General features: G+C 54.1%; 1 protein-coding gene across 1 annotated transcript; it reads right to left on the bottom strand.

Annotated features, from left to right (window-relative positions):
- Window positions 1-16,098: 16,098 nt before the first annotated feature.
- On the bottom strand, window positions 16,099-23,565 carry LOC309682587 (guanylate-binding protein 1-like; the record flags this gene model as incomplete). Its single annotated transcript, XM_082496697.1, has 8 exons — window positions 16,099-17,413; window positions 17,543-17,645; window positions 17,770-17,984; window positions 18,322-18,856; window positions 19,759-19,854; window positions 20,293-20,420; window positions 20,511-20,660; window positions 23,550-23,565. 8 exons carry the CDS (start codon window positions 23,563-23,565, stop codon window positions 17,268-17,270), a joined length of 1,389 nt encoding a protein of 462 aa, XP_082352823.1. The 3' UTR covers window positions 16,099-17,267.
- Window positions 23,566-25,330: the final 1,765 nt, after the last annotated feature.

Raw genomic sequence — 25,330 nt, 5'->3', positions numbered from 1 at the left:
AGGAATGTCTCCATAAATTTCTCATGCCTGACCCCCTCAAATCCCCTCTCACCCCCGGCTGTGCCTCTCACCGGGACATGAGTTTCTGCACAATGTGCAGTTAATTTTCAGCAGTAAGAAGAGGCTTAGCTAAAACGTGAAGTTCCTGAACACAATTGGTCCTGTTTTACCTCAAAACGCAACCACCATGACAAGCCCCCGCACCTGTGGCTTCCCGGGTCAGAAGGAGGCATTCCGCAGCCCCAGTGTGCAGGGCTGCTTGCCCCGGCTGGGGGGAGGCGTGAGGGGAAGGGACTCACCGCTGTCTTCGTCCCCTGTCCAGAGCTGCAAGAACTTTGCTGCAGCCTGGGTCCTGCCCTGACTTTTATCCTCTGCACTTGGCCAGCGGCCCCTCTCCTGCTATTCCGGGAAATCAGGGAGTCTGTGGAGGAAAATGAAACTCAGGATCTGCGAGCAAGAAAATTAACTCTATCCCAGCCAAAACCACCACAGAATCACAGAATCACAGAATCACAGAATCGTCAGGGTTGGAAGGGACCTCTGGAGATTATCTAGTCCTACCCCCCTGCCAGAGCAGGGTCACCTACAACAGGTTGCACAGGACAGCGTCCAGGCAGGTTTTGAACGTCTCCAGAGTGGGAGACTCCACAACCTCTCTGGGCAGCCTGTTCCAGTGATCCACTACCCTCAAAGTGAACAAGTTCCTCCTCATGTTAAGATGGAATTTCCTATGTTCAAGCTTGTGCCCATTATCCCTCGTCCTATCAATGGGCACCGCTGAGAAAAGACTCCTCCTGTCCCTCTGGCATCCTCCCTTTAAGTATTTGAAAGCATTAATAAGATCCCCCCTCAGTCTTCTTTTCTCTTGACTAAAGAGACCCAAGTTCCTCAGCCTTTCCTCATATGAAAGATGTTCTAATCCCCTAATTATCTTCATAGCCCTTTGCTGGACCCTCTCCAGCAGATCCCTGTCTTTCGTGTACTGGGGAGCCCAGAACTGGACGCAGTACTCCAGATGCGGCCTCACCAGGGCAGAGTAGAGGGGGAGGATGACTTCCCTCCACCTGCTGGCCACACTCTTTTTGATGCACCCCAGGATGCCATTGGCTCTCTTGGCCGCCAGGGCACGTTGCTGGCTCATGGTCATCCTGTTGTCCACCAGGACTCCCAGGTCCCTTTCCACAGAGCTGCTCTCCAGGAGGTCAGCCCCCAACCTGTACTGATGCATGGGGTTATTCCTCCCCAGATGCAGTACCCTACATTTACCCTTGTTGAATTTCATTAGGTTCCTCCCTGCCCAACTCTCCAGCCTCTCCAGGTCACGCTGCAAAGCCGCACAGCCTTCTGGCGGGTCAGCCACTCCTCCCAGTTTAGTGTCGTCAGCAAACTTGCTGATGGTACACTCTATCCCTTCATCCAGATCATCGATGAATACATTGAACAGGACTGGACCCAGTACTGACCCTTGAGGGACACCACTTGTTACTGACCCTCAACTAGACTCTGCACCACTAACCACAACCCTCTGAGCTCTATCTGTCAGCCAGTTCTCAATCCACCCCACTGTCCATTCATCTAGCCCGCACTTCCTAAGCTTGCATGTGATAACCTTCTTTACATCCAGGTGCTTTGAGATGATAAGAATGAACAAGAAGTCGGGAACAGTCACCGCCACGACAGCTGACCCCCAACCGACCATTTTGCTTTGTTTGCACACACAGCTTTTGCTTTGCCTATTAAAACATCTTGATCTCGACCTATGAGTTCTCTCCCTTCTGATTCTCTGCCCCATCCCACCCGGGGAGGGGCAGCCACCGGCTGTGTGGGGCTTAGTTGCTAGCTGGGGTTAAACCACGAAAAGCCCCAGCTATCACCAGCCCCTCCCGGGCTCCAGCAAACCCCACGCACAGACGTGGAGGCAGCACAAGGGCTCAGCCCATGCCCAGTCCCAGAAGCTGCCCCACGGCAACCTCCCGCACCCCCCGCGACTCACTGTGGCAATGGCCAGCTCCACACACACTGCCCACTGCTGGGCTTTGAATCCTCTCTGAGGACCTCACAAGCACTGCCCTCTTCCAGGCAAAGCAAGGCGATCCCCAGGGGGGGACAAGAGGCTGCCCCTCATGTCACGCGCACTCCCTGCACAGTAGGGAGGAGAGGAAAGGTTCGGGCATAGCGCCCCAGCTTCGGCCAGTCCTAACGCGCGTGCAAAGCCACAGGGGGGTGAACACCCGCTCCCAGCCACCCATTCCTCTTGCTCAGTGCCAGAGCCTACGGAGACGTTTGGGCCACCTCCTCCTCCCACCCGCTTGGGTCCCTGTCACTTGCTGGGGACCCCGTGGCTTCCCGGGGTCAGAAGGAGGCATTCCGCAGCCCCAGTGTGCAGGGCTGCTTGCCCGGGCTGGGGGGAGGCGTGAGGGGAAGGGACTCACCGCTGCCTTCGTCCCCTGTCCAAGGCTGCAACAGCTTTGCTGCAGCCTGGGTCCTGCCCTGACTTTTATCCTCTGCCCGTGGCCAGCGGCCCCTCCTATGCTATTCCGGGAAATCAGAGTGAGTCATAGAGCAAAAGTGAAAGTCAGGCACTGGTGGGCAGGAGGAAAACCCCACCCAGAGAGACCGCCCATGGTTTGACAGGGCCCACAAGCTCAGCACAGAAACTCGGAGCAGACAATGTAAAGACAGTTTAATAACTGAAGGACCAAGAACAAAAAACAAGCGACCCAAAAGCAAACCCTCACCACCTCCCAACCGCATGTTATCCCACACCGGGGCATGAACTATTCCCCTAATGTCTGCGCACCCCACATCGCTTTTCCCCCCGGCTTGCGGTGGAGTGAAAGACACGAACTCCGTTGACCGCAACACTTTGAGTGCGACCATCCAGCCAATTCTTTATCCACCAAGAGGTCTATTTTTTGAATCTGTGTCTCTTCAATTTAGAGACCAGGATATCAAGTGGGACAGTGTCAAACGCTTTGCACAAGTCCAAGTAGATGACATCAATTGATCTTCCCTTGTCCACTGCCGCTGTACGCCCTTTGTAGAAGGCCACCAAATTTGTCAGGCATGACTTGCCCTTGGTGAGGCCATGCTGGCTGTCACCAATCACCTCCTTGTTTTCTATGTGCCTCAGCAGAGTTGCCAGGAGGATCTGCTCCATGATCTTGCCAGACACAGAGGTGAGACTGACTGGCCTGTAGTTCCCTGGGTCTTCCTTATTTCCCTTTGTGAAAATAGGGGTTACATTTCCCCTTTTCCAGTCAGTAGGAACCTTGCCAGACTGCCACGACTTCTCAAATATGATGGCTGGTGGCTTAGCGCCTTGATCTGCCAGTTCCCTCAGGACCCGTGCATGTGTCTCATCAGGTCCCACGGACTTGTGCACCTTCAGATTCCTCAGGTGGTCTCGCACTGGATCTTCACCTACAGTGGGCGGTTCTCCATTTTCCCAATCCTCGTCTTTGCATTCTGCGTCACGGGCACTGCGGCTGCAGTCCTTGCCAGTGAAGACTGAGGCAAAAAAGTCATTGAGTGCCTCAGCTGTGTCTCTGTCCCGGGTAACCAGTTCTTGCGTTTCCTTCCGGAGAGGGCCCACACTTTCCCTACTCTTTCTTTTCTCACTGACATACTTAAAGAAGGATTTTTTGTTTGTCTTAATGTCCCAGGCCAGATTTAGTTCTGTCTGGGCTTTAGCTTGTCTGACCCGATCCCTGCCTGCTCAAACAAGTCCTCTGGATACCTCCCAGGCTACCCGCCCCTGTTCCCACTCCCTATAGGCCTCCCTTTTGCTTTTGGTCATGTCCAGGAGCTCCTTGTTCATCCATGCAGGCCTCCTGGCTTTTCTGCCTGCCTTCCTCTTTGTAGGGATGCAGGTAAATGTTTAAGGCAGTGTGGGGTGGGAGGGTGCAGAGAGCTCACTGGCGGGGAGATCTTCACAGCCTTCTACGTAGTAAGTCTTTGGATGCAGAGCAATGGAGGTGTGGGTGCTGGAGGAATCTCCAAAAGCCAGGGCCATCCCAGGGCTGTCCTTGCCAGCAGGGTCCCTGAACACCATGGGAGGGAGAATTCAGAAAACCCCCTGCTGTTCCCTCCAATGCAGACCCCCTTGCTCTGAGCAAGCCCCCTTGCCTCTCTCCCACCCAGTCAAGCCTCTGCCCTCAGGGCTGTGGGGTCCAAAGCATGAACCAGCTCCTCTGCAGCCAGAGCTCCAGCAGAACCTTGGGGCAGTTCTCCAGCATCTCCCCTGAAGAGCATACAGGCTGAGAGCAGCTGCCCAGCAGACCTCCACGATGCAAATCTGCCCCATAGAAACTTTGTTTTTTCTGAAAGAGAGACCTTGAGAAGAGGTGAGAGGTTTAGTGGTCTGCAGTGGATCCCTCTGCTCTTGGCCGTGTCTGGTGGCTTTTGAGAGTAGGCCATGCGATCTAAAACCCCCATCAAAGATCTGGCTCCTGCCCCTACCGTTTCCATGAACCCATGGCTGCAGAGCAGGGTTGACTCCTGGGCAGCAAACCAGCAGATGCTCTGCTCCTCAGGGCACACGCAGCCAGCACCAACCAGAGCTCCAGCCATGGAGCTGAAGAAGGTCTCCTGGGAAAGGAAAAGGGAGTTGAGTGTAGCAGGGAGAGCATCCGTGAGTAGTTCCTTTGAGTTTACTCAGAGAACTCTCCCCTAATTTGTCACTGTCTTTCCCTCCACGGAAAGTGCCCCTTGCCCTGAGGCAGCACATGTCCAACAGCAGCTCCATCACCCACTTTTTCCCCCTGGAGTTTGCAGCCAAGCGGGAGCTGCAGCTCTTGCACTTCTGGCTCTTCCTGGGCATCGACCTGGCTGCCCTCCCGGGCAACAGCCGCATCATCAGAGCCATAGCCTGTGACCACCACCTCCACACACCCATGTAATTCTTCCTCCTCAACCTCTCCCTCCTCAGCCTAGGCTCCATCTCCACTGCTGTCCCCAAATCTGTGGCCAATTCCCTCTGGGACACCAGGGCCATTTCCTATGCAGGATGTGCTGCCCAAGTGTTTCTGTTTGTCTTCTTCTTGTCAGCAGAGTTGTCTCTTCTCACCATCATGGCCTATGACCGCTATGTTGCCATCTGCAAACCCCTGCACTAGGGGACCCTCCTGGGCAGCAGAGCTTGTGTCCACATGGCAGCAGCTGCCTGGGGCAGTGGTGTCCTCCATGCTGTGCTGCACACGGCCAATCCATTTTCACTACCCCTCTGCCAAGACAATGCCATAAACCAGTTCTTCTGTGAAATCCCCCAGATCCTCCAGCTCTCCTGCTCACACTCCTCTCTCAGGGTAGGCTGCCTTCTTGTGGTTAATGTCTCCCTGGGGTTTGGGTGTTTTATTTTCATTGTCCTGTCCTATGTGCAGGTCTTCATGGCTGTGCTGAGGTTCCCTTCTGAGCAGGGACGGCACAAAGCCTTTTCCACGTACCTCCCTCACCTGGCCGTGGTCTCCCTGTATGTCAGCACTGGCATTTTCACCTACCTGATGCCCCCCTCCACCTCCTCCCACTCACTGGATCTGCTCATGGCTGTTCTGTACTCGGTGGTGCCCCCAGCAGAGAACCCCCTCATCTACAGCATGAGGAACCAGGAGCTCCAAGACACACTGAAGAAGCTGAGTCAATCACTTGTCTTTCAGCAGCAATAAGCTGCCCAGGTCTCTTTACCAGCAATTTCCAGTTCATCTCAGGAACCACCTCGCCTTTGGGCATTTGGTCTGTGATCATCATGTTTGGCCAGGAGTATCTGCATCCACTCCACTTCTCCAGCGTCATGAGCCCAGTCTGTCTGAGGCAGAGGCCTTTGTACATGTCTGTGGCATGATGGTACAGCTGGTCTTCTGTGTCACATCTCTCTAGTAAAAGGGGATTTCCTCACTTCCAGTGTCTGGAGGTTGGACTCTTCTTCCCCAGCTGAAGTGGAGAACCGTCTGAAGAGGTTGCCCCTCCAAGGCCATGCTGCTGTGCTTGGGTTCTGCATGGGCTCGGGGGTGGAGGGCATGGGGTGATGTGTTGGGGAAGGCCTGGGCTGAGCTTTCACCTGTGGGTGACCTCTGGCCCAGGAGTTGGTGAATGCTCAGAAGGGCTCTGCCTTGGACTGTCTCCGCATGGGTTTTGGTCACCACAGCCTGCTCACTCTGCAGAGCCGCACCACCCTCTCAGGGCTCTGTGGGGAGAATGGGGAGGGCCAGGAGTGTCCAGCCAGGTCAGCACAGGCACATTGCCATGGGAAAGGTTCTCTGGGGAAGGGACGTCCCTGGAGAAGAGCAAAGGAGCAACTCTGTGAGGGGAAGAAATGACCAGGAGAAAGGTATTTCTGCATGCAGCAGCTCGGGGCAGGCCGGTCTTTCGCTGGCGAGATGGGAAGAGGCGAGAAGTGGCTGGGCTGGGCTGGAAAGTGCCCGGCAGAGGACAAGACCAAAGTTGGCTGAGCTGTGTGACCACGCAGGGTGAGGACTCAGCCCAGGTGGGTTGTGGTGCAGACCCCAGGGCTCCTTGAAGGGAGCTGAGCCGTGCAGGCACAGGAGAGAGGAGCCTGGTCTGGAACAACAGTTGCAGCTCTGTTGCTTGGCCACCTCCGGGACAGGGTGGTGACGGGGCCACGAAGCAGCATCCAGAGAGGGGCAGCAAAGACAGGCACAAACAAGGGATTCCTGTGCATTGCCGCCATTGTGCAGGTATGATTGTGGGAAAGGCAAAGCTCCCCTGGAGTCGGTTGCAAGGAATGTCAAGAGCGAAACAAAGAGCTTTGATTGCTTGTTAGAGACCAAGGCTGAGCAAGGGAAATGCAGGGCTGCTGCTGAAGGGGAGGGAGATTTCACACCAGCAGACAGAGGGGCAGCTGAGGGACTCAAATGGCCTCTGTCTTTCCTGGAAAGGTCTCCAGGGCTCTGTGCTCAAAGAGAGGGCTGAAGGAGGAGGAGAGCCCATCTTGGCAGGAACCTCATGGAACGCCTCAAGGACAAATGCCAGTTTCTGCCCCTGCAGGGGACAAACCCTGGCAATGGCACAGGGTGAGGGCGACCTGGGTGGGGAGCAGCTCTGTGGAGAAGGTCTTGGTGGTCAGTGATCTGGAGAGGAGGCAGCGGTGTGCCTTAAAGGAAGGGAGGCCACCAGTGTCCTGGGCTGTCTGACCAGGAGCATGGCCAGGAGAGCGAGGAAAGGGACTGTGCAGGTAACTGCAACCAGATTTCTCATCCCCAGTACAGGTAGAATGTTGGTGGTAAGCTGGAGTGGGTTTAGCAAAGGGTGCCCAAGATGGTCAGGGGCTGGAGCACTTGACTTATGAGAAGAGTCTGAGGGAGCGGGGCTTGTCCAGCCTGGAGAAGGGAAGGCCGAGGGGCACCTCAGTGCAGCCTACCAGTACCTACGAGGTGGTTGCGGAGAATACAGAGCCAGGCTCTCCACCGGGGTGCATGTTGAGAGGGCAAAAAGCAGTGAGTGTAAGGTGATAGAGAAGAGCTTCAGCCTGGAGAAAGGAAAACACTTTTTCTCCATGGACTCAGTGCACCGTTGGAACAGGTCACCCAGAGAGGCTGTGCCGTCTGTGTCCCTGGGGGGTTTCAAACTACGACTGGATCAAGCCTTGAAGAACCCGGTCTGACCCTCTTTGTGAACTCTTTGACTGCAGACCTCCTGAGGTCTCTTCCGACCTGAGCTGTGTTATGATCCTATGACCTCTGGCTGTGTTCCTGGTGCTTATGGGTCATGAATCCTCCTGTGCCCTATGTGGCCATACAGTGCAAGGCATGGGAACTCCTCCTCCTCCTCCTCCTTCTCTTTTTCCTCATCCTCCTCCTTCTCTTCATCCTCCTCCTCCTTATCCTCCTCCTCCTTCTTCTCGTCCTCGTCCTCCTCCCCCTCGCTCTTCACCGCAACTGCAGCCTGGGAGGCACTGCCTCAGACCTCTGTGTGTTACTCCCGAAACTCATTGCAGTCAGCTTGAACCACCTCCACGTGCCTTGTCTGGCTGCGCACGGAGATGTTGGGAGAAAACCTGGGCTTTCCCGGGCTGGGATTTCTCCACCCCTGCAGTCTGCTTCTCTGCCCCTTCACTTTCTTTCCTACTTGAAGTTGAGACATGTGTGTTTTGGGAATGAGGGGAATGGACCCCAGATAGGACTCCTCAATACAGGCCTTGTATTCATGGTGAGGACCCCCTGCCCAGCCTCCACCTGCAGCTCCCGAGGGGCTCTAATCTTCTCTCCAACACCTGCCCGTCCCAGACAAACACCTCAGGTCCAGTTGGGCCTCCAAGAAAGGCACTGGATGTTTATGGTCAGCCCACTGAGGTCTGCCTGGAAAGGTGCACATTTTTTTTCAACATGATTCATCAGTCAAAACACCTGAGTACTTTTAATGAAATCACCATGTTTTCCCACGTTGTCAGAAAGGAAATGTCCCGGAAGTGCATTATTCATAGGAGAAGTATTGATCTTCCCCTCTACTTGCATGGCAGCTACTCTGTCTACTCCACTGTGTGTTTCTTCTCCCTCACCTTTCATGTGTTCCCACCTCTCCTGATTAAGTGACCTCGCCTGAGGGCATCTTTTCAGCAGTCTGTCTTGACACATACCCTTCCCATGGTTGTCCAGGTTTCTCCCTCCCCTGGCTCGTTGGTCACTCAGATGCCTCCAAACTATGTGGTTGCTGCTTTGAGCTTCAGGGAATTAGAAAATTGCCCCATCTCTGAGAAATGTAATGAACTCTTGACACATATCCTTAATTATGTTTCTATCTATCCTTTCCTAACTCTATCTAAAACAGTTCTTGTGCAGATATCCCTTGTGGAAGGTGGCCCTCGTGAGGTGCAGCTTGGATATGGCGTGTGGAAAAGGAGAGTGTTTTGAAGGTTATCGAATTGCATCATGTGTTGCTTTTGTTTTTTGTGAATGAGGAGAAGTGCTCCTGTGGCAGTTCTCTGAGGAAAGCAGGAGGGAATTGGTGGCAAGGTGCTGTAACATCCAGCTGCAGCCTTCAGTGGAGAAGTCTGCTGTAAGGAGAAGTGATGCAAGGCCCAGGGGTCCGATGAGAGAAATGGAGGGGTTGGGGAGGTGAGGAGCAAGGATGTCCATCGAGTGTCTGGCGTCAAGGGACTGCTTCTCCTACCTGCCCATATCAGCTTAGGTGACCCTCTGGGTCAATACCAGTTCTATAATGCTGTTATCACTGAAAAGGGAAAAAAAAAAAATACTTTATAAAGTATATCTACTTTTTCATTAAGTAGTCATTGAAAACTTCCCCTTTAACTACCCTCCTAAAACTTCTCCAATTAGCTTCTGAAGACTTGAAGAACATTATAGGAAGAGACCAGGCACACGAGGGCTCTCTGCCTTGGAATGAGCCCCATGGTGGTTTTGGTGCTGAGTCCATGGACCTGCAGTGTTGAGAGGAGATTGCACAATCTGCTCAAGGAGTCAGAAGGAAACGCTGAAGTTTCCTGGAGTATTAATGAGCCCCACTGAGGGCCAATTCCAAGACAACCTCCCCACGGACTCGTTAGAGCAGAAAATTGGAGGCAGTGATGACAAGCAGGCACAGGCCAAGCAGCGGTGGCTCTGGTGCTGAGTAAAGCCTTGGTGTGTTTTATCACGCCAAATGCCAAGCCCTGACCCCAGCCCCTCAGAAGAGAGATCCTGTCCATCCCACACGGCTCAGGGCTCTTCCTGGGATGTGTGGGGTGTGATGCCAGGATGCCAAGGACAACAGTTCAACACCTCCCAGCCTCCCCACAGTGTGCAAGGTGGCAACATGGCCTCAGTGCCATGAACCCTGGAGAAATAACTGCAGCATCCATTTTAGCCCCCGGAGTGGCGTCAGCTAAAGCGCTTGCTACGCTTAAGAAGCTTGAGTGTTGGCTGGCCAAGCGATCTAATGCTACATCTTCAGCTTTAAGAAGTTTACTACTAGATGTAGACTCAGTTAGACATGCCAGACTGCAGAATCGAGCTGCAATAGATTTTTTGTTGCTGGCTCAAGGTCATGGCTGTCAAGATTTTGATGGGCTGTGCTGCATGAACTTATCAGACCATTCTCAATCTATTCATGTACGCCTCCAAGAGTTAATGGAAGGAAGGAAAAAGTTAAAGGAAGAGGACGGGTTCTTCTCTTTTGATCACCGTTTGCAAAACTGGGGACTCTCGGGATGGCTGGTTTCAATGGTCAAAGCAGGATTAATAATATTGTTGATAGTTGTAGTTGTGCTAGTGATGGTGCCATGTCTCATCTCCCTGCTGCAAAGGGCCCTGCAGCAGGTGATGGGGGCGGCATTTGTAGCACAAATACAAAAAGGGGGAATTGTGGGAAACTTTGGCTGGTCCGAGGGATCAGAATGCGAGCTTAAAATTGACCTTGAGCAGATATGCGTGTACCCTTGAAGAGACTGGGGAGTCCTGAGAAGAGCCAAGTAAAAAGAAAAGGGTTGGCAAACATCCTGGCTTTGACCAGAGCATGAACAGCGCGTGATCAACAACTGTATTAGGTGGCTGGCGTGTGATGTGAGAGCGTATTGGGCAAAAGTAGAATGGTAGAATATATGCATAGATAAGCACACGGGTAAAAGAATATAAAAAAGCACTGCTTGTTAAATAAAGAAATTGGATTGCTGCAACTTGATGTTCAGTATCGTGTCCGTCCCAAAAATGACACCAAACTTGTTCTCACCCCGGCATGTCCCTACATTTACTGACATCTCTCCATCCTCACTGGCTGTTCCTTCAAACACAAAATCATCCGTTCGGGAGGGGCAAAAGAGGAAAAAAGAAAATACAAGGTGAAGGCAAGGAAAAGGTCATGGCTGATCCTGGGCCGCATTAGACAGTGTTGCCCGCAGGTGGTGGGAGGTGATCCTTCCTCCTCATTCAGGGATGCCGAGAAGCTGGGTATGCGACCCAGACAGCAAAATGTTAAAGTCCCCAAGGGTAAAGGGAGGAAGTGGTATTTGCCATACCACGAAAATTTGTTTATGTTCTCCGGAAGAGAAGCACATGTCATCTACTGGCTTAGCAGTTAAAAAGCACAATGAAAATATTTAGGGGTTTGATGTGCTGATTGGATGAAACTGGTGCCTGGCAGACTGTGGCGCGTGGTCCTTCGGGACAAGCACCGAGACCCACCCCGGTAGGAATTGGGAGGCTACAGTGCGTGCACTCTGCACAGCCCAGAAATCAGCAGTGTACTGCAGGATCCGATTGCTGCTGCAGCAGGAAATGGAATTTCGCATGTCATAAGAGACTCAGAAAAAAGGCACATTATTGCCCCACCCCCTGTACAATTCACCCCTCTGGCCAGTCTGAAACCGGGTGGGAGATGGCACCTGAGAGTTGATTATCAGCATAATAATATGTTATCGTGTATTGCTGTGCCGACACATCTCCACTAATGGCTGCGTACCCGCTAGTGCAGCTCTAACAGCCACGCTCCAGGCAGCCGCACACCCCTGGATGGCCGTGCTCCATGTCGGAGATATGTTCTTTACAGTGCCCTCGCCGGAGGAGGATAAAGAGAAACTGGCTCTTCCTTGGGAAGGAAGACAATACCCCTTTAACAGACTCCCACAGAGCTACAAACATTCACCCGCGATCGCTCATGCTGCGCTTGCTGAACTTTCACAGAGCGTCCCGCTTCCTCAGGATGTGGAACTCTGCCAAGAGATGATATTCTGACTGAAGGAACTTCTCCTGAGAGGGTGGTGTGTTGTGAAGCTCACTTATGACCTCACTGACAGTAAAGCCACAGCTTTTGTTTGAACAGTAGGCAATGCTTGTGTACCCACCATACACCCAATCAGTGCACTGCGATTAAATTGTACTCTGTCTGTCAGAACATAGCGTGTGGGCCTGAGAAAATGGGAACAAATGGCCGACCATTGCTGTTAATGCATGTGTTGTATGGCAACAGCAAGGATTTCTTGGGGAAATAACAGCATTAAGGCCCAAGACATCCGTCTTGACACCGAACAAAATGTTTGTCATTTTGAAATACATCCTGATGTATTTCATCCCTGATGTATTTTTTTTTTATTTCATCCTGATGTATTTCATCCCTGAAACTGTCCTTGTGCACGTTGGAAATGGATGTGCTTGTGCAAGAACCCTTTGTGATTCTGTAGTTACAGACACCACCACTGTAGGTATACCCAGTCCCTGAAATATCTGTCTTGGTCGTTTTGCTGTAGTCCAAGGCTGGGTGTCCCAACAGAAGACATGGACCTGCTGGAGGGGGTCCAGTGGAGGCCACAAAGATGCTGCGAGGGCTGGAGCCCCTCTGCTGGGAAGACAGGCTGGGAGAGTTGGGGGTGTTCAGCGTGGAGAAGAGAAGGCTCCGGGGAGACCTCAGAGCCCCTTCCAGTGCCTAAGGGGTCTCCAGGAGAGCTGGGGAGGGCCTCTGGGTCAGGGAGGGGAGCCATGGGACGAGGGGGAAGGGTTTGACAATGAAAGAGAGGGGCTTTAGGTGAGATATTAGAAAGAAATTCTTGCCTGTGAGGGTGGTGAGACACTTTGAGCAAACTGGGCTGGTGGAAGGTGCGGGGATTGGAACTAGATGGTCTTTAAGGTGCCTTCCAACCCAAACCATTCTACCATTCTATGATTCCTTGTCCAAACTAGCAGTACTCTGGTTCAGGCTCCAAAGGATGTAGAGGTCTAAGTCTTAACCCGGCCAAGAACAAAGTAAGCTGTGGGTACAAGGCCTATCATGCATACTTTTCCCATCGCAAGTCATTTGACTACAGGCCCCCTCTTTAGGCATGGACTCAGAGAATCACTGAAGTTGGGAAAGACCCTTAAGACCATCGAGTCCAACCGTTAACATGGCCCTGGCAATCCCCCCACTAAACCATGTCCCCAAGTGCAACGTCTACTCGTCTTTTAAACATCCCCAGGCTATTTCCTCTTGTCCTATCGCTTGTCACTTGGGAGAAGACACCAACTCCCACCTCACCACCACCTCCTTTCAGGCAGTTGTAGAGAAGGCCTCCTTTTCTCCAGGCTAAACAACCCCAGTTCCCTCAGCCACTCCTCACAAGATGTGTTCTCCGGACCCTTCACCAGCCGTTCTCTGGACACACTCCAGCACCTCAATGACTTTCTTGTTATAAGGGGCCCAAAACTGAATACAGGATTTGAGGTGGGGCCTCACCACTGCCGAGTACAGGGGCACAATCACTGCCCCAGTCCCACTGGCCACACTATTCCTGATCCAAGCCAGGGTGCTACTGGCGTTCTTGGCCACTGCGCACAGTTCTGGCTCATATTCAGCCGGCTGTTCACCTACACCCCCAGGCCCTTTGCTGCTGGGCAGCTTTCCAGCCACTCTGCCCCATGCCTGTAGCACTGCCTGGGGTTGGTGTGACCCAAGTGGAGGACCTGGCATGACAGCTTGAGTGATCCTTTTTTGATCTCTTCCTGCTGAGCAGCTGCCTGCATGGCCATGCTCTTCCCTGGAGCTGGGACACCTCTCAAGGTTGCTCCTTGTGGCAGAAACCTCTCACCAACTGCAGATCCTTGGTAAGGGACCGGTGTTGCTCATAATCTTGCATTATAGCACACCAAGGTTTTGTATTGCAAACTTTGATTCTGAATTGGTAGTTTTGAATCATTATGTCCTTCGTGCAGTAGGTAATCGAGGGAACCTTGCCACTGAAGTCATTCTTTATAACATCATATTTCAGCAAAACCATTTTTGCTGATACCTTTAGTAGTGGTTCTTTAAGATGTCTTAATCTCCTGTCCACCACAAATTGGCATCATGGACAGGACGTTAAATCTGATCTGATCAGGGTGACCAAGTAGGTCAGGGGAGTGATGCTTATAAAGCACAAGAAGAGGCTGAGAGACGTGGGTTTGCTCAGACTTAAGGAGCAAAAGGGAGACTTCGATGCCATCTTCACTCAGTGGGAGGTGACGAGAAGGAGCACGTGGAGCAGCGTGGCTGTAGAGACATGCACAGAGCCCTTACACTTCTCTGTGTGATCCAGAGCAAACTTTGCTGTTCTTAGTGAGATTCATCTCACCTGTCTCTGGCAACCACAGCACTGATGTCCCTGCCCACTGGCCCACCTCTGCTGCCTTTGCAGGTGCTGGAGCTGCTTCTCCTCAGGAAGAAGGCAAACAGGGTTGAGAGGACCATGCTCATTTGGCAACAGCGGGGCACAGCTGGACCCTGTGCACCTGCTTTGCAGGAGGAAGAGATCCTGACTGGGAGGACAATCAGCAGATCAGCTCACCGCAGTCTGCCTCAGGGAGACATTTTGGGGCGCTCTCCTTTCAGAGGCAAAGCCTGAAGGCAACTCAACTCATACCACACACCAGGTCTGCATGGCTTGGAGGCAATGCCTGCTGGCCCCAGGGCCAAGGCTGTGAGGAGGAGAGCACTGCTCATGTGGGTCAACAGTTGGCTGAGGACTTGGTGTTGGTGATGGGGTTAGGGGCTCAGCCACCACGGGACCCTGTATGCAGATCAGTGTGTGCCTGGCAGAGATGGGATCCACCGCCCCAATAGGGCAAATGAATCTTTGACCTTGTAAGGGAGGCTTTGAAGTAAGAGTGAGAGGGAGAGGGCATCCAGCAGCGTGTGAGGGAGTGGCAGAGAGGGTCGATGAGCAAAGCTCCAGGGTGATGTGACAGGAAGGGATTGAAAAAACAATAAAGGAGACCTTAATCAGGTCACCTCCAACACTTGTGTGTAACAAGGAAGCGCCTCCGTGTCACCGTGATGGAGAAATCCCCAAAGCCTCTCCAGGAACTCAGCATGCTGGGGTGCCTCTCTACAGTCTCTGCACATTAATGCACGTGGCACGGGGAATTAACGTGAGGAGGGAGAGATCTGTGTGCAGTTGCTGGGCTACGATCTGGTTGGGAATGCAAGATGGCCGTGCCCAGAGGGTGGTGGTGAATGGAGTTCAATCCAGTTGTTGTGCAGTCACAAGTGGTGTTCTCCAGGGCTCAGTGCTGGGGCCAGTGCTCTTTACTATCTTCATCAATGACCCGGAGGAGGGGATCGAATGCACCCTTAGTAACTTCGCAGATGACACTAAGCTCGGCGGGCGTGTTGATCTGCTTGAGGGTAGGATGGGTCTACAGAGGGATCTGGACAGGCCGGACCGATGGGCCGAGGCCAATGGTATGAGGTTCAAGAAGGCCAAGTGCCGGGTCCTTCACTCGGGTCACACCAACCCCAGGCAGTGCTACAGGCTTGGGGCAGTATGGCTGGAACGCTGCCGGGGAGAAGAGGGCCTGGGGGTCTTTAAAAGGTGTGTAGGTGTGGCGCTTAAGGACCTGATTCATTGGTGGACTTGGCAGTGTTAGGCAGTGTTGGGCGAAAAGGCTTCAAGTTATGCCAGGTGAGGGTTAGACTAGATATGAGGAAAAATTTTTCACTGAAATGGTTATTAGACATTGGAAGGGGCTGCCCAGGGAGGGGGTGGCTTCGCCATCCCTGGAGGTGTTTAAAAAAGGGGTAGACGTGGTACTTGGGGACATGGTTTAGAAGTGGTTATGCCAGGGTAGCTTAGTGGTTGGACTTGATGCTCTTCAAGGTCCCTTCCAACCTCAGCAATCCTATGGTTCTATGTGGTGGGACGGCTCCCAGGACTAGAGTGTGGCAAGGGAGGGTCTCACGGTGTGGGGGCTCAGGAGGGCAAAGAGCACCGGCACAGGAGCCTGTGGAGGAGCAGAGCCTGGGCTTTGTCCTCGGGAGCTTCCCCAGGACCTTGCTGGGTGAGCAGGGGCTGTGCTCTGCAGACCTTCCTCTCTCACGGGCAGACCTCCCCTGCAGGGATGGAGTGCCCACAGCGCAGGAAAGTCTTTCCAGGGGCTAGTGTCTCTGGCGTGGCAGGGGTGACTGCCTTTGGAGCAGCCCCTCTGTCCAGAAAGAACTCAAAACCCTCTACTCCTTCACCTTACTGCAACGGTTAGTGTCCCTGCTTCTTCTCATGCTGCAGGTGAACATTTCATTGCCTGCAGGGAAGAGGGACACCCCTTTGCCCATGGGTGTGGTGGGTTGACCCCGGAAGGCAGCTAAGCCCCACACCACTTGGGGGATGGAGGAGACAATGGGAAGGGTGAAAGTGAGACAACTCATAGCTCACGATAAAGACAGTTTAATAGATAAAGCCAAAGGTGCCTGTGCAAACAAAGCAAAAGAAGGGATTCATTCTCCACTTCCCATCGGCAGGCAGTCAGCCACCTACAGGAAAGCAGGGCTCCATCGTGCGTAGCGGTGGCTTTGAAGACAAACGCCATAACTCCAAACATCCCCCCTCCCTCCCGCTTTGCCCCGGTTTCCATTGCTGGGGCACAGGCTCATATGGTCCGGGATATCGCTTTGGTCAGTTGGGGTCAGCTGTCCCCGCCGTGTCCCCTCCCAACTCCTTGCCCACCCCCCGCCTACTCCCTGGTGGATGAGAAACAGAAAAGGTGCAGACACGCTTCGGTGACAGCTAAAACAGGGGGGTGACACCAACAAATCCAAAACACACAACCACCCCGGCATCTAAGGAGAACATTAACTCTCTCCCAGCCAACCCCAGTACGATGTGGGGGACACCTCCCACGAACCCTCTGTACAACAGCCATCTCCTGCTATACCACCTCAGACACCCTCGGGAAGGGGCACTTGGGGATCTCTTGGGTCAAGAGAGACAAGAGGCAGCAGCTTGCAGCTGGGGTGAGCGAGCAGAGAGCACGACAGCCCTCTGGGGACAACTTCCTCACCGCTTCAGAGGGAGAAGAGCCTCCCGAAGGACCAGGGTGGGAAGAGCTACAGAGCAGAGGATGGCTTTCACTCACTGCTCCCTGGGTCACGGGCTCACTCCTTCTGGGTCCCTCTGCTCCGGACCGATGCCAAGCAAACCAGGTAGCGCCCACCACGGGGATTCCTGCTCTACTCACAACCTCCGCGCTCCTTCACGCTGCCGCAGTACGTGCCAGCCTAGGATATCAGCTAGTGGGCTTCAAGCTCTCTCGGGCGTGTTTCCCACAGCCCTGCTGAGGAGGTGTCTCGAAGAGGTGTGTTAGATCCCCAGGGACATGTTCTGAGCATGGCAAAATGCTCCCCGACCGCCCTCTGGGCATTATGGCCTTTCTGTGCCCCAGGCCACCCTGGCTGTAGACGTTCCCCATGCCTTCAGGTCTACAGTGCAGTACAAGCGAACGTGGAGGTCACTTCCCTACTCTACAGCAAGCGTCTTGCAGGAAAGGCTTTCAAACTGTAACAGACTTCTACGTGGGGACTAAACACACCGTCGTATTTGGCTACAACAGGAGTAAGAGTAAAGATATCAATCCTTGCATAAGGGGAAACACGAAATGTGTGACATTTGAAAATACACGGTCTCTGTTCATCCTCTTCCACTCGGCCTCCCACTCCTTCTGAGCTCTCTCATACTGCTCCCGCGCACCTGGCGACAGAGAAACAGAGGTGTTGCAAAGGCGGGAGCTGAGCCCCCAAGCTCCCAAGGACTACTCTTGTCCCCCCCACCAAGCTTGGCCCTCGACAGGCAGTGACATTTCTGCCCCCCAGAAGTTACTTTTCAGCTCCTTGTCCTTCTCTGCCAGGGAGATTTGGATGTTGATGATGATTTTTTCCAGAGCCTCTATGCGCGGGAGGAACTCCAGCAGGACAGCATAAGCCTGCAGGAGTACAGTAGAAGAGGAGTCGGGGGCAGAAAGAGCAGCAGGGGGGAAATGGTTTCCTGGGGGAAGGGGATGGGACGTGGAGCCTCTCCCCTTGAAGAGGAGCTGCTCTTGTGCCTACCTTCACCCCCTTGCCAGGCAGCTCCCAATATTTCTCCAACAGTGCCTTCTGGTCTCCTTTGAACAGCTCATAACCCCCTGACACACTGTAGACACCAGCACTGATGTTTTTGTCTATGTCTTGGTAGAGGTTCCAGAGAGTAGCCTTGCAATTGCGACGGGACACCTCCTCGTTGGCCCTGCAGAACGTCGCCTTGATGGCCTCCACCTGGCGCTGTCCAGAAAGATGCAGAGCAAAGGCATCAGCCCAGGCTGAGCTGCGGCTGCTGCTCTCATTCTAGGCAAAAATCAAGCCCTGTTGCCAAAGAAATTGGGATCTCCATCTGTGGGGTAATCAGCTGGCAGGTGAGAGATGGGGAGGGCATTGTGCACCCATGGACATCTCTGCGCCAAGGTGGCCAGGAGCAGAGAGCTTGCCAGGGACCACAGGCTTCACAAAACAGAGGGACAAGAATTAGTCAGCAGGAGAGGGGAAGCATGTCCCTGGGGGAATCAGGGTTGGGCTGGGGAGCACCTACTGTAAGATCTGCCTGGAAATGGCAGATGTCATCCTTGAATGCCTGTTTCTGGAACAGCTCCAGTGCCTCCCACTCGCACTGGCTGTGCAGATCCAGGAGCTCCTCAACGGTCTCCGTCGGCAGCTGCGCCCGCTGATGCATCAGATCCTGGTACAACTTCACAGCCTCTTCCACTGCCGCTGCATTTGCAATCTTGGCCAGGGCAAGCACTGCAGTCTCCAGGCATGGCACCGACCCGCTCTGGATGGCCTCCACGTAGGCCTCTGCCAGTTTCCCCAGCACTGCCAAGGAGGACCGAGGATGAGAGATCGGCAGCCCCAACACAACCCAGGCTCCCCTTCGGCCCCGGCTCCTGCCATATCCCTGCTGCCTCCCTTCCAGAGCCTGCCTCAACTTCTCTTCCAAACTCTTTCCCACCCGCCTCCAACACCCAGAACCTCCAAATCCAGAGGCAGGCACAGCAGCCAGCAGAATACCTCTCCCTTTCCCCACTGGCATCATTTCACTCTGCATTTGACCCCTCCCCAGACACAGTGCCAGGAGCTGCTGGCCACCCAATCCTCTGTACAGCTGTACTCACACGTCCCTGTTATGATGCTGCCACCGGGGATGGTCTTAGGTGAAGACTTCTCCCAGATGTGCCTGCAGAATTTCTCCACCTGCTGCTGGAATTCAGGATTGATCTCATGATCCTGAAGCTCCTCCAAGCGGACCAGGTCCCTCTTGTGGGCTGGCTGCTCAAAAACAAAGCACTTGCGATTTGGAAAGAACCTGCAGATGCATTCCCGGGGCTCATTGTAGCGCTGGATCTCTGGGCTGTTACCTGTGGGGTAAGGGGACACGGAGCAAGTTCACCGGGCTTGGGCTGCTCTTGACTTACCCTGAAATGCCGCTGAGTCTGGGGCTGGACGTCTCCAGCAGCACAGCACCATTCCCTTACCAGCCTTCAAATTCAGTGCCATCTCCAAGTAGTCATCCTCAGAGATTTCCTTCCCATCCACCTCCATCTGCAGCGTGAAATCCCGGACAGTCCAGACAAACGTTGGGAAGAAGGAGACAAACTTTTCAGAATCCTTCCGTTTATCGTTACTCTGCTCGGGTGCTGCTTTCAACTTGACATGCTCGGACAGCTTCATCACATAGCTAGGGAGCTGGCTAAGGAAAGAGGGAGCTCTGCTCTGAAGGCAGGGGCATCGCCATCCTGCAAGCCCCCAGCACTTCCTGGGCAAGAGGGGAGACTCTGCGGGGACAGACAACTGCAGGGAACCACCGGAAGGAGGAGGGAGAAAAAGCCTCAGCCCTCAGCTCCACCACATGGCACTCCTGAGGACTCAAAGCACATCACTGGGCACCACCAGAAGGTTCTGCCACTGTTGGAGGAAGTAGCATTTGTCAAGCCCTTGCCCACCACACAGGCAGAGGAGGGCATCCCTGGTGCTGCTGTCCCACCAAGGATACTAAAGTTGCTCCATGGCCTGCTGGTCAATGGTGCCTCTGCTGTTGTAGATCAGGGTGCTGGAGAGCAGTACGGTGAGCACAAAGATCCAGGTGTCGTTCTTGGTGTCGCCCTGGAACAAGAACCCATGCCTCTTGTTAACAACACTCCCAAAGTCTGAGCAGAACCCCAGAGCCCCAGACCCTGAGCACCCCTAACCAACATGCCATGGCAAGCCCAGTGTTTGGAGACATCCACCCCCATGCCACCCCCATGTCTTTCTGCAGCCGCGTTATCCTCAACTCTTTACTCTCAGGGTGCCACCACACCTCTATCCAAGTGCTCCCTGAGCTCCCCATTCCCGTTCTGCTGCTCTTTGCCAGAGAAGCAGAGGAATTTGGCACTTTCTCTACCCCAACCGCCTTCCCCGTGGCCGCCGGCTCTTCCCAGCACACAGGCTGAAGGCCTCCACCGGTGGTGGGAACACCTGCACTCTGGTCCCCGTGGCTGGGCCCTCAAGAGCTTCCCAAGTGCTGGGAATGCACAAAGGCAGCTTCCGCCTCTGCCACACCTTCTCCACGTCGCCCAGCCCTTCAGTGTCCAGCAGCACCAGAGTGTGTCCAGGCTGGCAGGGGTGAGGTACACACCACATCCAGACCCCTTTGGTGTGGGACTGCAGGCCGCAGCCCAGCGAGAAACCTGTGGGGAGGACGTACGGCTCTCCAGAGTGCTACATAGAGAGGGGGAAACCCAGGTACCTTGGCCATCCGGGGCCGGGACCTCCCTCACCTTTCCTCTGACCAGCCAGCCTGTTCATGAGGTAGGACTTGCCAGTGCGGTACAGCCCTGTGATGCCCACCACCACCACAGGCTGGGTGATCTCCGACAGCACCTGCAGGGCCTCCTGATGCACCACCAGCCTCTTCGTCTGGCTGTTCTCTATGAGGCAGACAGGCTCCGGCATGTGCACTTCAGATGCCATTGCTGACGCAAACGCAGCCTGCGGAGGAGACGGCGAGACGGCATGCTTAACAAGGTGGGGGCACCCCACAGTCCAAACAGGGACAGTCCTTATCACCCTGCTTCATTTCTCCAAGCCAATCATGCTTTGCATCAAATTCCTTCCACCACACCTCCTCTTTTGGCCCATCGCAAGCGATGCTGCCAAGACAACGACGACACTTGGAAGAGGTGCACAGCCCCTTCCCGTTGGCCACACAACAGGAATGGCTCAATTCCGCAAAGCCCACTGGGACCGTGGGAGTGCTCTGCATTGTGTCCTGAACCCCCCGTGGAAGTTTGCTGAGTGCCGAATTGTGCAGAAATGGGTGTGGGACAGAGCAATGACCTCAGGCAGGGCTCTAGGGCAGAGGAATGGCTGCAGAGTCACAGCAGCACCAAGGGAAGGATAGGTTAGGGGATGAAAGTCAAGCTTCTGGGAGCTGCCTAGCAATGTCTCCATAAATTTCTCACACCCGACCCCGTCAAACCCCGTCTCACCCCCCGCTGTGCTTCTCACCGGGACATGAGTGCCTGCACAGTGTGCAGTTAATTTTCAGCAGTAAGAAGAGGCTTAGCTAAAACGCGAAGTTCCTGAACACAATTGGTCCTGTTTTACCTCAAAACGCAACCACCATGACAAGCCCCCGCACCTGTGGCTTCTGGATCTGGGAGCAAGAAAATTTACTCTATCCCAGCCAAAACCAGCACAGAATCACAGAATCACAGAATAGTCAGGGTTGGAAGGGACCTCTGGAGATTATCTAGTCCAACCCCCCTGCCAGAGCAGGGTCACCTACAACAGGTTGCACAGGACAGCGTCCAGGCGGGTTTTGAACGTCTCCAGAGTGGGAGACTCCACAACCTCTCTGGGCAGCCTGTTCCAGTGATCCACTACCCTCAAAGTGAACAACTTCCTCCTCATGTTAAGACGGAACTTCCTATGTTCAAGCTTGTGCCCATTACCCCTCGTCCTATTAATGGGCACCGCTGCGAAAAGACTCCTCCCATCCCTCTGGCATCCTCCCTTTAAGTATTTGAAAGCATTAATAAGATCCCCCCTCAGTCTTCTTTTCTCTAGACTAAAGAGACCCAAGTTCCTCAGCCTTTCCTCATATGAAAGATGTTCTAATCCCCTAATTATCTTCATAGCCCTTTGCTGGAGCCTCTCCAGCAGATCCCTGTCTTTCGTGTACTGGGGAGCCCAGAACTGGACGCAGTACTCCAGATGCGGCCTCACCAGGGCAGAGTAGAGGGGGAGGATGACTTCCCTCCACCTGCTGGCCACACTCTTTTTGATGCACCCCAGGATGCCATTGGCTCTCTTGGCCGCCAGGGCACGTTGCTGGCTCATGGTCATCCTGTTGTCCACCAGGACTCCCAGGTCCCTTTCCACAGAGCTGCTCTCCAGGAGGTCAGCCCCCAACCTGTACTGATGCATGGGGTTATTCCTCCCCAGATGCAGTACACTACATTTACCCGTTTTGAATTTCATTAGGTTCCTCACTTCCTAAGCTTGCATGTGAGGATGATGTGGGAGACGGTGTCAAAAGCCTTGCCAAAGTCAAGGTAGACAACATCCACTGCTCTCCCCTCATCCACCCATCTAGTCACTTCATCATAGAATGCTATCAGATTAGTCAGACACAACTTCCCCTTAGTCCATCTAGCCCGCACTTCCTAAGCTTGCATGTGATAACCTTCTTTTCATCCAGGTGCTTTGAGATGATAAGAATGAACAAGAAGTCGGGAACGGTCACCGCCACGACAGCTGACCCCCAACCGACCATTTTGCTTTGTTTGCATACACAGCTTTTGCTTTGCCTATTAAAACATCCTTATCTCGACCTATGAGTTCTCTCCCTTCTGATTCTTTCCCCCATCCCACCCGGGGAGGGGCAGCCACCGGCTGCGTGGGGCTTAGTTGCTAGCTGGGGTTAAACCACGACAAGCCCCAACTATCACCAGCCCCTCCCGGGCTCCAGCAAACCCCACGCACAGACGTGGAGGCAGCACAAGGGCTCAGCCCATGCCCAGACCCAGAAGCTGCCCCACATCCACCTCCCGCACCCCCCGCGACTCACTGTGGCAACGGCCAGCTCCACACACACTGGCCACTGCTGGGCTTTGAATCCTCTCTGAGGACCTCACAAGCACTGCCCTCTTCCAGGCACAGCAAGGCGATCCCCAGGGGGGGACAAGAGGCTGCCCCTCATGTCAAGGGCACTCCCCGCATAGTAGGGAGGAGAGGAAAGGTTCGGGCATAGCGCCCCAGCTTCGGCCAGTCCTAACGCGCGTGCAAAGCCACAGGGGGGTGAACACCCGCTCCCAGCCACCCATTCCTCTTGCTCCGTGCCAGAGCCCCAGCAGACCTTTGGATGTCCTCCTCCTCCCACCCGCTGGGGTCCCTGTCACTTGCTGGGGACCCCGTGGCTTCCCGGGGTCAGAAGGAGGCATTCCGCAGCCCCAGTGTGCAGGGCTGCTTGCCCGGGCTGGGGGGAGGCGTGAGGGGAAGGGACTCACCGCTGTCTTCGTCCCCTGTCCGGGGCTGCAAGAGCTTTGCTGCAGCTTGGGTCCTGCCCTGACTTTTATCCTCTGCCCGTGGCCAGCGGCCCCTCTCCTGCTATTCCGGGAAATCAGAGTGAGTCATCGAGCGGAAGTGAAAGTCAGTCACTGGTAGGCAGGAGGAAAACCCCACCCAGAGAGACCGCCCATGGTTTGACAGGGCCCACAAGCTCAGCACAGGAACTCGGAGCAGACAATGTAAAGACAGTTTAATAACTGAAGGACCAAGAACAAAAAACAAGCGACCCAAAAGCAAACCCTCACCACCTCCCAACCGCATGTTATCCCACACCGGGGCATGAACGATTCCCCTAATGTCTGCGCACCCCACATCGCTTTTCCCCCCGGCTTGTGGTGGAGTGAAAGACACGAACTCCGTTGACCGCAACACTTTGAGTGCGACCATCCAGCCAATTCTTTATCCACCAAGAGGTCTATTTTTTGAATCTGTGTCTCTTCAATTTAGAGACCAGGATATCAAGTGGGACAGTGTCAAACGCTTTGCACAAGTCCAAGTAGATGACATCAATTGATCTTCCCTTGTCCACTGCTGCTATACGCCCTTTGTAGAAGGCCACCAAATTTGTCAGGCATGACTTGCCCTTGGTGAGGCCATGCTGGCTGTCACCAATCACCTCCTTGTTTTCTATGTGCCTCAGCAGAGTTGCCAGGAGGATCTGCTCCATGATCTTGCCAGACACAGAGGTGAGACTGACTGGTCTGTAGTTCCCTGGGTCTTCCTTATTTCCCTTTGTGAAAATAGGGGTTACATTTCCCCTTTTCCAGTCAGTAGGAACCTCGCCAGACTGCCACGACTTCTCAAATATGATGGCTGGTGGCTTAGCGCCTTGATCTGCCAGTTCCCTCAGGACCCGTGCATGTGTCTCATCAGGTCCCACGGACTTGTGCACCTTCAGATTCCTCAGGTGGTCTCGCACTGGATCTTCACCTACAGTGGGCGGTTCTCCATTTTCCCAATCCTCGTCTTTGCATTCTGCGTCACGGGCACTGCGGCTGCAATCCTTGCCAGTGAAGACTGAGGCAAAAAAGTCATTGAGTTCCTCAGCTCTGTCTCTGTCCCGGGTAACCAGTTCTTGCGTTTCCTTCCGGAGAGGGCCCACACTTTCCCTACTCTTTCTTTTCTCACTGACATACTTAAAGAAGGATTTTTTGTTTGTCTTAATGTCCCAGGCCAGATTTAGTTCTGTCTGGGCTTTAGCTTGTCTGACCCAATCCCTTCCTGCTCAAACCATTCCTCTGGATACCTTCAAGGCTACCTGCCCCTGTTCCCACTCCCTATAGGCCTCCTTTTTGCTTTTGGTCATGTCCAGGAGCTCCTTGTTCATCCATGCAGGCCTCCTGGCTTTTCTGCCTGCCTTCCTCTTTGTAGGGATGCAGGTAAATGTTTAAGGCAGTGTGGGGTGGGAGGGTGCAGAGAACTCACTGGGGGGGAGATCTTCACAGCCTTCTACGTAGTAAGTCTTTGGATGCAGAGCAATGGAGGTGTGGGTGCTGGAGGAATCTCCAAAAGCCAGGGCCATCCCATGGCTGTCCTTGCCAGCAGGGTCTCTGAACACCGTGGGAGGGAGAATTCAGAAAACCCCCTGCTGTTCCCTCCAATGCAGACCCCCTTGCTCTGAGCAAGCCCCCTTGCCTCTCTCCCACCCAGCCAAGCCTCTGCCCTCAGGGCTGTGGGGTCCAAAGCATGAACCAGCTCCTCTGCAGCCAGAGCTCCAGCAGAGCCATGGGGCAGCTCTCCAGCATCTCCCCTGAAGAGCACACAGGCTGAGAGCAGCTGCCCAGCAGATCTCCACGATGCAAATCTGCCCCATAGAAACTTTGTTTTTTCTGAAAGAGAGACCTTGAGAAGAGGTGAGTGGTTTAGTGGTCTGCAGTGGATCCCTCTGCTCTTGGCCGTGTCTGGTGGCTTTTGAGAGTAGGCCATGCGATCTAAAACCCCCATCAAAGATCTGGCTCCTGCCCCTACCGTTCCCATGAACCCATGGCTGCAGAGCAGGGCTGACTCCTGGGCAGCAAACCAGCAG

This window comes from Vanellus vanellus (genome assembly GCF_965231255.1).
Source record: "Vanellus vanellus genome assembly, chromosome: 30".
Taxonomy (NCBI): domain Eukaryota; kingdom Metazoa; phylum Chordata; class Aves; order Charadriiformes; family Charadriidae; genus Vanellus; species Vanellus vanellus.
This window is presented reverse-complemented; position numbering and strand designations above follow the sequence as displayed.